Raw genomic sequence first — 14415 nt, forward strand, 5'->3', positions numbered from 1 at the left:
GTTCCATGTGACAGGAACCACACCCAACATTCTTTCCAAGTGTCATGCTCAAGCCTGGTATATTTTGTTGCTTTTCCATCCCACTCCACTGCCTTTCTCACTCTCTCAAGACACACGTTGGTGGGTAAACCACACTCTAATCTGATTTTCGACACAAGGCTGTCTTTTTTTTTTTTTTTTTGAGACGGAGTCTCGCTCTGTTGCCCAGGCTGGAGTGCAGTGGTGCGATCTCGGCTCACTGCAAGCTCTGCCTCCTGGGTTCACGCCATTCTCCTGCCTCAGCCTCCTGAGTAGCTGGGACTACAGGCACTCACCATTGTGCCCGGTTAATTTTTCGTATTTTTAGTAGAGATGGGTTTTCACCTCGGTCTTAATCTCCTGACCTCGTGATGCGCCCACTTCGGCCTCCCAAAGTGCTGGGATTATAGGCATGAGCCACTGCACCCGGCCAAGGCTGTCTTAATGGGCTTTTGATTTCAGTCTCCTTCTGTTCCCAGGTCAATAAACAATAGGCTTTTCCAGTCCTCTCATGCCGCCAATTTCTGGCCTCTTCTCAGAGCCCCGTTCCTCGCTCTTCGTGGTATCATGGGTTTCAGGGTGTGCTAAATTTCCCTGAGGCCCAAGGTGCCCTCGGCAATTGCAGGCTGATTCTGGACACCCCTAGATCCTGGCAGGTCCATGCTGAAGCAGCAGGTGGGAGAATAGGCATCCCCTCCCTTGGGCCAAGCCACAGGTGGTGTGAACTGGCTGAGATGCAGGGACATCGGGGCCTCCAGGGGCTCCTTCCCAGGAGCCTGGGTGCGTGGAGGAGTCTGTTGGTTGGCTTTGAGATGGCGCCCCTGCACGCCAGCTCCCAGAGGGGCCCAGATGCAAGAACCTCTTGACACATATTCAGGAGGGTGGGCTGGGTGGGGAGGTCCCCAGAATGTGGCTTCTTGGGAGGGGATCCCCTACTCTGCTTCTGGCTCCATGACAGGCTACTTCTCCCACACACCCTGGCATGAGGGCAAGCCCAGGGCAGGAATGAGGAAACTCACATGGCAGCTAACGGTGACCAGGAGAGAAGGCAGGGGAGCCAGTTTGAAATTCTGTGTGTGGAGTACCTGTGTGCTGGGCCTGCTGTAAAAGAGTGCCCACCAAACGCTAGGGCCTTAAACAGCAGAAATTCGTCTCAGCCCTGGAGGCTGAAGTCCCAGGCCAAGGTGTCAGCAGGCTGGCTCTTCCTGAGGCCTCTCTGCTGGGCTTGTAGATGCCGCCTTCCCCCGTGTCCTCACAGGGTTGTTCCTCTGTGTGTGTCTGTCCTAACCTCCTCTTCTTGTAAAGACACCAGCCTACCCTAATGACCTTATTTTAACTTAATTACTTCTTTAAAGACCCTTTCTTTACATTCAGTGACATTCTGAGGCACTCAGGGTCAGGACCTCAACATATGATTTGTGGTGACACAATTTAGCAACCGTGACCCACAGGCACATCAAAGCCTTGGAAATGACACTGGGGCTGGGCACAGTGACTCATGCCTGTAATCCCAGCACTTTGGGAGGCTGAGGGGGGTGGATCACCTGAGGTCAGGAGTTTGAGACCAGCCTGGCCAACATGGTGAAACCCCGTCTCTACCAAAAATACAAAAATTAGCCAGGCGTGGTGGCAGGTGCCTGTAGTCTCAGCTACTTGGGAGGCTGAGGCAGGAGAATCACTTGAACCAGGGAGGTGAAGTTTGCAGTGAGCTGAGATTGTGCCATTCCTCTCCAACCTGGGCAACAAGAGCAAAACTCTGTCTCAAAAGAAAAGAGAAGAGAAGAGAAAAGAAGAGAAGGAAAAGAAAAGAAGTGACATTGGACACTTATGAGACCCCAGGTATCAACTTCTGGGTCAGGACCACCCTTCATCCCACCAGCTTTTTTGGCTGCTGAGAAACATTACTTGTCTAAGGCCAGACCTAGAAAGGACCCGTCTTCACCTGAAATGAGTCCCAGTCATTTCGTGGCGCAGTGGGCTGGCGTGTTCAACAGCCTGGGGCTTGTTAGGTAGGAATGAGCTACCCTTTCTGAGTGCCAGCTGTCCTGGGCAGGGAACACATGAGGTCTTGTCCCTGACCAGAAGGCCTTGGGGGCAGAGGGTGGGTATGCACGCCAGGCTAGTTTACACAGGTGTCTGCCCAGGAGATCCTGTGTGGGTTTTATCTTTATCCGGTGAGAAAAAGCAGTGTTGAGAAAGGTCTGACTTCTGGACGGGCATGGTGGCTCACGCCTGTAATCCCAACACTCTGGGAGGCTGAGGCAGGCGGATCGCCTGAGGCCAGGAGTTCGAGACCAGCTTGGCCATGATGGCGAAACCCTTTCTCTACAAAAAATACAAAAATTAGCTGGGTGTGGTGGCACATGCTCGTAATCCCAGCTACTCGGGAGGCTGAGGTACCAACCAGAATTGCTTGAACCCGGGAGGTGGAGGTTGCAGTGAGCCGAGATCACACCATTGCACTCCAGCCTGGTCAACAGAGTGAGACTCTGTCTCAAAAAAAAAAAAAAAAAAAAAGTATATGGACAAATTATAGGTGTATATATTGGACAAAGGGTTTTTAAGGAACTCTTAGACTCTGAGATACCTGAAAGACGAGGCTGCCCCTGTGGAGGTTGCTAGGCAACAGTCTGCACTCTGGCTCTAGGGTGAGGTCTGGGATGTGGGATGGACGGAGCTGGGAGGAGGCAAGTCAAAGGCCAAGACCGCCTCTCCAGGGCAGAGAGGGAGGGTCCTTCCACAGGATGGGACAGCATGTGTCACACCTGTTAGAAAGACCCCAGTGCCAAGCACATACGCACACTTTTCTCCCCGAGCTGCTGCTCCCCATTGACCCGGACACCCCTGCCAAACCCAACTCAGGCTAAGCCACCATACAGGAGAGCAGGCTGGTCTCAGATGAGCCCATCCCTGGGCTCCCGAGGGCACCAGGAAGCCCTGCCACAGAGATGCCGGCTCTACTAGGAAACTGGAGTCAAAGATGCAGATGTTCAGAAATGCTCAAGAAAGAATGGACATGGGACTTCCTATGAAACGTTTAAAAACCATCTCTAATCCAATCATCTGAGGAAGATGCATTTTTATAAAACAAAAAAATAAAAATAAAAGCACATACAAATCAGGAAACCTTGAGATTAAGAGGCCCACTGTGATAGTGAACAACACATTCTGAAAAATATCGCATGCAGATTTACAGTCAATCGGAGGCCGGCAAACAGAAGAGAATCCCACAAGTAAAGGAATTTAAACTGATTGAAAACCTCGAGTAATTTTAGTGTCCCTGAGGGTCAGTTGAAGGCTGGGCTTCTCAAAGCCACAGTGAGCCCAGCAGTGCTACCCACTCCCCCCGGGGTCTGGCACCCACCCCAAGCTCTCTCCAGAAACCACTCATGAAAAGGTAGGCCCAGGCAGCCCCCATGTTCCACCCAACCCTCTCCTCCATGACCCCTTTGTGTTAGGCTAGACATAGCCTCTTCTTGTCTCTTACAAGGGCACTGATCACTGGATCTGGTGCCCACCTACGTAACCCAGATGATCTCATCTCAAGATCCTTAATTTAACTATATCTGCAAAGACCCATTTTCCATATAAGGTCCCATTCACAGGCTCTAGGGATTTGAATGTGGACATATCTTCTGGCCCTGGGCGCTGTGTTGGTGCCTTTCCTAAGACACCTCCCCTTGCTCCCATCCCATCACATTTCTTGGGGCCTGTGTCTGACCTGACTGTTGGGCTGCCCTCCCAAAAGCACACACTGTCTGCCCCACCACGTGCCTCCAGGCCTGTCTGGTGTATTGCTGTGTTGATAAACTCACTGTCTATTTAAATTTTATTTTTAAAAGATATCTCGGCTGGGCGCGGTGGCTCACGCCTGTAATCCCAGCACTTTGGGAGGCCGAGGCGGGTGGATCACGAGGTCGGGAGATCGAGACCATCCTGGCTAACACAGTGAAACCCCGTCTCTACTAAAAATACAAAAAATTAGCCGGGCATGGTGGTGGGCGCCTGTAGTCCCAGCTACTCGGGAGGCTGAGGCAGGAGAATGGCGTGAACCTGGGAGGCGGAGCTTGCCATGAGCTGAGATCGCACCACTGCACTCCAGCCTGGGCAACAGAGCGAGATTCTGTCTCAAAAAAAAAAAAAAGATATATCTTCACTGGGATTTCATCAAAGCAGCACCATTCTTTCTATTAATACTGATGGCTTATTTTTTTTCTTTCTTTCTCCCTTCCTTTCACCTTCCTTCCCCCTCCCTCTTTTCTTTTCTTCTCTTTTCTTTTCTTTTTTCTTTTCTTTTCTGTGTTTGTTAAAAAGCAGACGTGAAAACAGAAGAAACCTACAGGAAAGAAACCGACCTACCCAGTTTGTTTCCCCAACAGGAAAGAAACCGACCTATCCAGTCCCACTGGCCTAAGGTGACAACCAGTCCGCTTTTGGCAAGTTGAGGCTGGAGCACAGACTGGATCACAGACACAAACGTGAGACTAAAGACACACAAACTCCTGTTCAAGCCTCAAGTTGACCCACCCAGAAAACAAGCACACGCCTGCTGCACGCCAGCAGCCAAGCCCGGAAAGCTATGCTCTAATCTGTGCGCCCACTGGATTTTCATCAGTTCCCCTTGGTGCTTATGTGGACCAAGCAAGGGAGGTGAGCAGCCATAACAATGCCCCGAGTCTGGGTTAGCAGGTGCCAGGGTGCCTCTCGGCAGGGATAGGAGCAGGTGGACCCCAGAGTGGAGCCCACGTCACAGGTATATACAAGGGGAAAAGGGATTACTTGAGGCAGGTCCTCCACCGCTGCTGAGGGTGGAGGCAAAACAGAGAAAGCTGAGTCAGAAGTTGAAACACCCACCATGGCCAGGGTCTCCCAAGGCATGGTGGGGGCAGCAAACCCTCCCCAGGCTGCAGTCCTGCGTGAGGACGGCTGTGGAACCCAGCACAGAGCACGAATGTGCCATGAGCCCAGGCCATTGCAGGGAGGCAGAGAAGCACACAGCGCATCCTACAGGGAATTCTCCTGCCACTATTAGAACGTGACCGCCATGTGTGCAGTAGGGAGAGGGGTAATGCTCGTTGCCTGCCCCCCAGGGCTCACCCTGTTCCTAGGGGGACAGACGCTCCCCTAGGCCCCCTGTCCTGAATTCTCTCTAGGAACTCGGGGATTTCTCTGGGTAGAAAGTCCTTGCTTGAGGCAAAACATCTCATCGTGCCTTCGTTTACATTTTGGATGAACATTTTGTTAAAGCCAGAGCACCCTGACATGAGAGCAAGAGGATGGACGGCAGAAGGGACCAACACCACGGGGAAGCTGGGCATGCTACAGACCCCAGTGCCTGCCTGGCAGAGCCACTCCTCCAATCAATGTCTGAACAGTAGGGCCGGGAAGAAATGGCGCTTGAACAGCTGCTGCCATTTTTTTCTTTTTTGGATGAGTTGGAAATCCCATCAAGAACAAGCCACTTAGCCAGGTGTGGCGGTTCATACCTGTAATCCCAGCACTTTGGGAGGCAAAGGCAGGCTCATCACTTGAGATCAGGAATTAGAGACCAGCCTGGTCAACTTGGTGAAACCCCATCTCTACTAAAAATACAAAAATTAGTCGGGCATGGTGGCATGTGCCTGTAATTGTAATACCAGCTACTTGGGAGGCTGAGGCTGCAATGAGCCGAGATTGTGCCACTGCACTCCAGCTTGTGTGACACAGCGAAACTCCAGCTCGAAAAAAAAAGGAACAAGCCACTGAGCGAACATAAGGAAAAGATACAACAAAAATAAATTCCTCATGAACAGGTGCACGCCGCCTGCCTGGCAATGGAGGCCCCACGCACAGTGCCCTCCTGGGACTGGCTGAGTCGCTCAGGTCACCTTCCAGCTGTGTGACTGGAGGGGTCTACACGGCTCAGGGCAGGGCTGGCAGACAGCCCTCCCTGGGGACCCCAGAGAAACCGGTTCCAGGAGAGCATGCTCAGTGCTGGGGGAACCTCAAGCAGGAGGCTCACGTAGGCCCAGCCAGCTTCTGCCTCCTATGCATCCCCAGTGAGGAGCGGCACCTGTTGCTGGCGTCCGCGTCTCTTACCTGGGTTGAGGACTGGCTGGACGATGTCCCCGTTCCTCCACTTGGTCTCCATGCGCTCCAGCTTCTGGGCTTCATACCGCTTCCGGCCCTCCTCCTCCTGTTCCTGCCGAGAATACTGCAGGAAACCACAGACAGGTCAGGCCCAGGCGGGACACGGCCTCCTCCCCTCTACAGGCAGCCACGACCCCAGGCCCCTTATGTCACATAGCCTTGTATAACTGGGACTATCTTTCTTTCTGTTTGTGTGTGCTTAATATAAGTAATAAGAATACAGAAAGAGTGAAATCCCACGTGGCTCCACTCCCCAGAGAACCTGGGTCAAATGTTTGGTTCAGATCCTTCCTGGAATTGCTTTTATGCCTACAAACATATAAAAAGCTCTGTGGTGCTGTATGTGGAGCTTAAACGCAACTGTGTATCTATTTAACGTAATTTTTGTGACTATGTGGGCACTTAGCTTGTTCCCAATTTTTCTTTTCTTTTTTCTTCTCTCTTTTTTTTTTTTTTGAGATGGATTCTTGCTCTGTCCCAGGTTGAAGTGCAGTGGTGCGATCTCAGCTCACTGCAACCTCTGCCTCCTGCGTTCAAGTGATTCTCCTGCCTCAGCCTCCCCAGTAGCTGGGACTACAGGCGCCTGCCACCACACTCAGCTAATTTTTGTATTTTTAGCAGAGACGGGGTTTCACCATGTTGGCCAGGCTGATCTCTTGACCTTGTGATCCACCTGCCTCAGCCACCCAAAGTGTTGGGATTACAGGCGTGAGCCACTGCGCCCACTATTAAAACCATACTGATTCTAGGTTACCTAAAATCATTTTGCACTGTCCCATTCCTTCCTAGGATTCATTCCAGAATAAAGGGATCCTCAAAAAGGCCCCACCTACTCTCCCAGGGCCATGACAGAGCAGGAGCTGTGTGTGTCCCTGCTGACCCTTGGCCAATCGAACAGGCTGTATATTAGTAGAGAACAGGCAGTCAAAGATGGAACCATCCCCCCGAGGCTCTTTGAATGGATCATAGGGGTTTTTGACCCCGGAAGTTAAAAATAAATGTGAATATAAGACTCAGCACAGGCCGGGCATGGTGGCTCGTGCCTGTAATCCCAGCAATTTGGGAGGCTGAGGCGGGTGGATCACTTGAGGTCAGGAGTTCGAGACTCCTGGCCACATGGTGAAACCCTGTCTCTACTAAAAATACCAAAATTAGCCAGGTATGGTGGTGGGCACCTGTAGTCTTAGCTACTCGGGAGGCTGAGGCAAGGGAATCGCTTGAACCCGGGAGGTGGAGGTTGCAGCCAGCCAAGATCGCGCCACTGCACTCCAGCCTGGGCGACACAGCGAGACTCCATCTAAAAAGATAAAATAAAATAAAAAATGCCAACTCTTAGCACAAAAACCAAAGCTCCTGAGTCCCAGGACACAACAGGGGATATTGCATTTCTTGGACATAACAGACGGTTCACTCACTGCCCTCCTGTGCACAGTGGAGGGGACGCACCACACTCCCTCCCCATGGGACCTCAGAGGGGCCCTCAGGGCCTGTGTGCTGGCCCCAGGCCGGTTCCAGACCCTCTGCCTGCTCCATCCCCCAGGACCTTCTCCCTCCCTGACAGCCTAGCCAGGGGCCAACTACCACCTGGCCGTTCTGATTAACCTCAACTTCTGCTCTCACCGTTCACTCACCCAACCATTCCAACTGAGCCTGTGGGGAAGCCACAGAACCCAGGGCCCCTCTGGGCCCCTCCCGGCCGCCTATTGAAGCCCCTCTGACCTAAGCAAGTTCACTTCAGATGGCTGTGTTAGGCCTTCTTTCGAAAGTCAGTTTTAAACATCTCGATAATTCCTGCTCATGGCTCAGCTCCAAAACTGTGCAGGGCCTGAGCACCATTCACCATTCCTCGGCTTAATTATCCATCATCTTCAGTTGAGAACCCATCTTCAAAAGAGGCTGGGAAGGGAGCTGAAGGGTTTGTTCAAAAGAAGCAAACCGTGGGGAGTGTTGTAAGTTGCAGTGGATAATTCAACCTTTTCCTCCATAAATAAATCACGTCCTAATGTTCCACCAGCGAAGTCATGACTGTGAGAGGAGAGTCTGCGCTGTGTGTCTACCTAGCAACATTGGTGGGTGAACTTCAGCATCCTCAAGAAATGCCTTTTAAAGGGAACTTTTTTTAAAGGAGCCACCCCCTGGTCTAATACATCCTTGTGGCATCCAGTACATTTGTCTGGGCTTGGCGGGCACACAGGGAAATGATGGGGCCTGGTCCTGGACACAAGCCACGAGGAGAAGCCAGGCCTACTCCCCAACGCTGCCTTTCCATCTGGGAACAAAACCGCTGGAACATTTTAATGATGGCTGGCACCTAATTCTCACCCCCGAGGGCTCATCAAACCCAACTGATTTGAAGCAGCAGACAGCGTGGCCCAAATGTCTGAGACAGGCTGTGAACCTCTTCACTCAAGCACGTATTCAGACATTTGAAAAAAACCAAAGCATCCACCCCCGACGGCCACTCAGCATGTCCAGGGCTGCGGTTGCCCCTCCGGTCATCCTGGGCCCCTCAGGCCCATCACAGGGACACCGAAGTTCCATGCTCACTGGGAAAGCTGCAGGCAGGCTGGGGAGGAAGGTGGAACAAAGAAAAGATGTACTGCACTGGACGACTGTGCACACGGCCAGCAGCTGGGTTCCTCCAGGGAGATGCACACATCCAGGAAACCAGAGCGTGTGTGTGTGTGCGCATGCGTGTTCAAGATATCTACATGCATACGTATGTGACATCTCTATCTGTATGTGTATACATATTATATATATCTGCATATCTATAGATACAGGGATGTACATTTTCCTAAATCTGGGATGGCTGTAGAAAGGTCCGCAGGAGCATGCCCATGGAATATAAGACAGCCCTGTGGCCAGGCCACCAGCAGATAAGCATATGCTCACCGGAGCCAGGGAAGGAAGCTGCATTTTCTGGGACTCCGAAACAGGCCTCTGGCTGGGCCCACTAGTGAAAAACAGGAGACCCAGATTCCAAATCAGCGGGAGGTTTATACTACGTGGGCCTACCATGTGTTGGGGGGAAGACAGTGCAAATAGCTCTGAGCAACAGCTGCAGCTGAGAACTGTGCAGCCTCTCCCATCTGCAGCTCTGGCTGCCTCAGCTCCGTGGAATGGTTTCAACAACTCCTTGACAAGGCTAAGTTGATATTTATGTCTCATCAAACCCACTATACAAAGGAAATGAAAAAGCAACCGGGAGCTCCTCCAGGATGTGGGAGGGAGGGAGCTAATTACTGGGCAAGGAGAGGCGAGGCTAAGAGGGGCCACGCTGAAAGCGCCCTGTCCCTGCGGCGAGGGGACGGGAGCCAGGGGAGTCTGAAGCTACCCGTCCCCTCCACTGGCCAAAACCCAACAGCTCTCGGTGCATCGATCCCAAGCGACAAGGCAGCAAAAGCGACTGTGTTCAGGTCCAGACCCGCCCCTCGGTATCACCCGCCTGAGATGTACCATGAGATGCTAAAGCCAGGCATGGGGCCTGGGAGAGATTTCAGAACTGCATAGCATCTGAAAATTAAATCCGTTAAATGCTATGTCTCAATATTTACATGTGATGTAGCTCACTGAACACCAAGGGCTTAGAGAAAAGAATAAACGTGGGGGTGGGTGTGCTTGCAATTCTGCGGAGAACAGTCAGGAGCCCCCAACTGACCCCTGCTCCTTAGGTCTTCAACCACCCCGAGTTAGCACTGCCTGAAAATGACCACAACTTCCATCTCAGCCAAGAAGCAGGGAGAGAGGATAACAGCCCCACAAAGAACAAGAGACGGGGGAGGGTGTTGAACCGAGGGCTGCTGCACTGGGTTGAACAGTGTCCCTCAAAATGTATATCCACCTGAAACCTCAAAATGCAAACACTTCCAAAAACCGGGTCTTTGTAGTTGTAAATAGTTAGAATGAGGTCACAGCGGAATGGGATAGGCCCTAAGCCCAGTGACCCGTGCTCTTGTAAGCAGGCTGTGCGAAGATGGAGGCAGAGGCTTCAGGGACGCAGCCTCAGCCAAGGGACGCCTGGAGCCACCCAGCGCTGGAGAGACCAGGAGGGATCCTCACCTGGGGCCAATGGAGGGCGCGGACCCCTGCCCACACCTTTGGACTTCTGGCCTCCAGAACTGTGACAGAATCAACTTCTATTGTTTGAGAGCTACCCAGTCAGTGGCACTTGGTCACAGCAGCCCCAGGACACTGACTCAGGCGGGAGCGTGAGACTTCGGACTCCACACCCTGACCCTGAGCCCCCGCCTGCTGGCCAGATTCTGGCATGCTGCCATCCTGCTCTCATAAAACCAAAGCTGCGGCCAGGCACGGAGGCTCACGCCTGTAATCCCAGCACTTTGGGAGGCCGAGGCGGGTAGATCACAAGGCCAGGAGATCAAGACCATCCTGGCTAACACAGTGAAACCCCATCGCTACTAAAAATATAAAAAATTAGCCGGGCATGGTGGTGGGTGCCTGTAGTCCCAGCTACCGGGGAGGCTGAGGCAGGAGAATGGCGTGGACCCAGGAGGCAGAGCTTGCAGTGAGCCGAAATTGCACCACTACACTCCAGCCTGGGCAACAGATCGAGACTCTGTGTCAAAAAAAAAAAAAAACCAAAGTTACAGCCACCAGCCTTCCCTTCCCTTCCCATTAAATGCGGACAGGGTTCCCCTGTCACCAAGATTTTAAAACAACAACAACAACAACAACAACAAACCTAGGCCAAACAGCAGCTGGACCCGGCAGCCAGCCACACCCACCTGGGGAGACACCCCACCCAGACCTTCACTGTCCTCTGAGGAGACCCCGGCAGGGTGCCTGGTCAGACACTGAGCTGAGGAGAGAAGAGAGGGCAGGAAGCACGTCTCAGGGAGTACCTCCCCAGTCTCACATGGGCAGCGGAAGCAGGGACTGGGGTCCCATCAGCCCTGGTGACCCGGGGGCCACAGGAAGACAAAGAGCCAGGCCTCCTACAGGCGGGAAGTGGCCTGCTCCCAGCAAACGCTGGGGAGGGGACCAGGGCTTCTAAAGTGGCCTGTGCCTGGCAAACGCTGGGGAGGGGACCAGGGCTTCCAAAGTGGCCTGTGCCTGGCAAACACTGGGGAGGGGACCAGGGCTTCCGGCAGCAGCAGGAACACCCAGCATCTCTGTTGGGTCTGGAAGCAAAAAGAGCAGGCACCAATTCCTGACAATCTGGTTCTCAGTTTTATTATTTCTAAAAATGTATTCTATATATATCTCAGCCGGAGGAAAAGCTCCCCGCCGGGGCCCACACTGCAGAGACTCAGGATCCTGGTTCCTTCCCTCTAAGAAGAGCTCCTCCTGGGGGCTGGGCCTGTGGACTGCAGGGTCAGGCTGCGGGAGGAGCTGGTCACACCTGTCCTTGGACTCGCCAATGAACTTGGGGCACAGGAGAAGGAGGCGAGGGAGTACTTTTAGGGAATGAATTAAATTTCTTTATTCCCAATGTCTCCCCTCCAAGAGTCTGTTCGTGCAGCTTCCACAGGCTTCGCCCACAGGCCCACCCATGGCGGGACTCCTCTGACAACACAATGAACCGGTATTATGCTTCCACCGGGTGCAGTGGCTCACGCCTGTAATCCCAGCACTTTGGGAGGCCAAGGTGGGTGGATCATGAGGTCAGGAGATCAAGACCATCCTGGCTAACATGGTGAAACCCCATCTCTACTACAAAAAAAATTTAAAAATTAGCCAAGCGTGGTGGTGGGTGCCTGTAGTCCAGCTACTCAGGAGGCTGAGGCAGGAGAATGGCGTGAACCCGGGAGGCAGAGCATGCAGTGAGCTGAGATCTGGCCACTGCACTCCAGCCTGGGCGACAGAGCGAGACTCCGTCTCAAAAAAAAAAAAAAAAAAAAGAAAGGTGCTTCCATCACAGCGAAGCCAGAAATGAGAGAAACTCAGAGAAGGAGGCAGACGCCAGCAGGGGACAAGGAGGGAGAAAGACCAAAGCTCACACGAGGAGAGCTGTCTCCACGGCCACTGCGTCAGAAGCAGAGATCAGAACCAGCTTGCAGGGCCCACAGGGCCCACAGGGCAGCAGCCGGCTCGGCCCAGGCAGCCTGGTGGTCTTGGCTCCCGAAAGAAGGACACATCACTATCACAATCCTGTCACTGCCTTTTCTCTGGTTAGGGAGTGTGACAAAAAGGTCCCTAGGTTGGAGGGACGTTTACGTCCACAGGTTCTGGGCCAGCTTGCACTCACATTCCCAGCATGAACTAAACATACACCAGAAGATCCCACACAGACATGTCTCCTCCCCACCCGTGTTTCCTCGAAGGCAGGACAGAAACTCCTGTGGAGCCAGGGATGCCCTGCCCAGCCCAGAGGGGACACTGCCTGCTGGCGGACCTGGCACCCTGTGCCCCAACTTTGACCTGTCGCTCCCTTGGGACCCTTAGCTGAACAAGCCTCCCACCATCAGGCGAGGTGACCTGATCTCTGCCATCTGCCCCCAAGAGAGAAGTAGAAGGGGCACCTTACCACAACAGGAGGCACCTCGAGGACCTTGTCCACGTTCTTCAGCGACAAGGGCACATACCACAGGGTGGCCTTATTGGTCAGCTTTTTGGCACCTTAAGAGAAGAAAATCACATAAGTGATGCCCAGGAGACGGGGTAGGGGTGTGAGCAGCCAGGCACGTGGCAGATGCTGCTCCGGCCCCCGGTCCCAGCACCCAAAACACCCCGCACTGTGTACTACCTCTCTGGCCCCCAACCCCCAAGGCCCCAAGGTCTTTTCAGCATCCTGGCCGGGGAGTGCTGCCATCATGTGAGTGTGGACAAACAGAACAAGAGACCCCAGAGCCCACGGAGAGAGGCTGCGTGGGGCCCACCCCCATCACAAGGTATGCCCCCTAAAACTGGCTTGAACTCAGGACCCCAGCCCCTCCCAATGCAACCACTCTGGGGCAGTTTTCCCTTTTCAGGGGTGGCTGAAATGACTTCAGACCACGGTTAAGCCTGGATGGTCCGGAGTTGGTCAGCCACAATACCCAACAGGGATCACCCTGGAGGGCACCAACTGCAGGCAACCTCCTCTTCCTGGTGTTTTGACAGAAAGGCAGCTTGATTACGAAAACACATCAGAGGCTCCCAATGAGCCTCCCAGACAGAGGGGAAAGACTGATGGGCTGCAGGCAGATGCCCTTCGCTCTGCCCAGGGAGACGAGGCTGAACCCACTTCACCCGCTGGCTCAAGTCTCCACCAGCTGATCGCTGCTGACATCAAACGTCAAAATCAAAAGTGCCTTGCTGGGGAACTTGATGTCCTGACGCTCAGACAAGCAACATCTTCTGCAGATCCCATCCACCTGTCTCAGCACTGCCAAGAACTCCCACCAAACGGGGAAGCCCAGAAAGACACTTGGCCCACACAGACGTACAGGCTGCGGAGGCTCAGGAGGATGTGGAGGCTGTGCCCAGGCAGAGCAGCCCAGGGGAGGGGCAGGGGAGACAGCCAGGGCCCCCACAGCCCAAAGCACAGAGCAGTGGAGCCAGCTCATCAAAGCCCCATTTTTGCCACCCCAGGAACTTCCTTTCCTTCACACCAGACACTCGGGTGTGGTGCCAGCCCATCCAAAGCTCCACCAGAAGCTTCCGGGTGCCAAGAGGTGGGCTATAGGCTGCTGACTCCTTGGGGCACTGAAGCCAGCCACAGAGCAAAGTGGGGCTGCAGGACAGGGAGGCCTGTCCGTGCTGAGAAACACAGGCTCGTGGCCTGTCGGAGCTAAAGCAGCCTAGAGATCCCTGGTGTACACCCTTCACTTGTACAGAAGGAGTCTGAGGCCCAGAGACATCAAGGGGTTTGCCCACGGTCACACAGCAACTTGGGGCCATACTCCCATGTCCCAGTCATTTCAGAGAAGTATCTGCAAGGATGCCTTTAAAAAGTGGTTTTGTCAGGAGTGGTAGGTGGCTCACACCTGTAATCCCAGCACTCTGGGAGGCTGAGGCGGGTGGATCACTTGAGCTCAGGAGTTCCAGACCAGCCTTGGCAACATGGCGAAACCCCGTCTCTACCAAAAACACAAAAAATTAGCTGGGCATGGTGGTGCGCACCTGTGGTCCCAAACACTGAGATAGGTGGAGCGCTTGAGCCCAGAAGGCGGAGATTACAGTGAGCCTAGATTGCACCACTGCACTCCAGCCTGGGCGACAGAGCGAGGCCCCGTCTTAAAATAAAAAAATAAATAAAAGTGGCTTCTTCAATGTGGAAGATCCTCACTATAAGGCAGAAGAGGGAACTGCAGGAAATAACAG

The 14415-nt window shown here is 53.4% G+C and overlaps 1 protein-coding gene across 6 annotated transcripts in view; it reads right to left on the bottom strand.

Moving 5' to 3' along the window:
- ACOT7 (acyl-CoA thioesterase 7) overlaps positions 1–14415 on the bottom strand; it is a 133594-nt gene that overhangs the window by 56624 nt on the left and 62555 nt on the right. For all 6 annotated transcript variants that reach the window (XM_025404978.1, XM_025404987.1, XM_025404972.1 and 3 more), the window contains 2 exons: positions 12638–12729; positions 6097–6211 (listed from right to left, as the gene is read on the bottom strand). In XM_025404978.1, the coding sequence (XP_025260763.1) occupies positions 6097–6211; positions 12638–12729 (207 nt within the window). The remainder of the gene's footprint in view (positions 1–6096; positions 6212–12637; positions 12730–14415) is intronic.

Source organism: Theropithecus gelada, chromosome 1 (genome assembly GCF_003255815.1).
Source record: "Theropithecus gelada isolate Dixy chromosome 1, Tgel_1.0, whole genome shotgun sequence".
Lineage (NCBI taxonomy): Eukaryota > Metazoa > Chordata > Mammalia > Primates > Cercopithecidae > Theropithecus > Theropithecus gelada.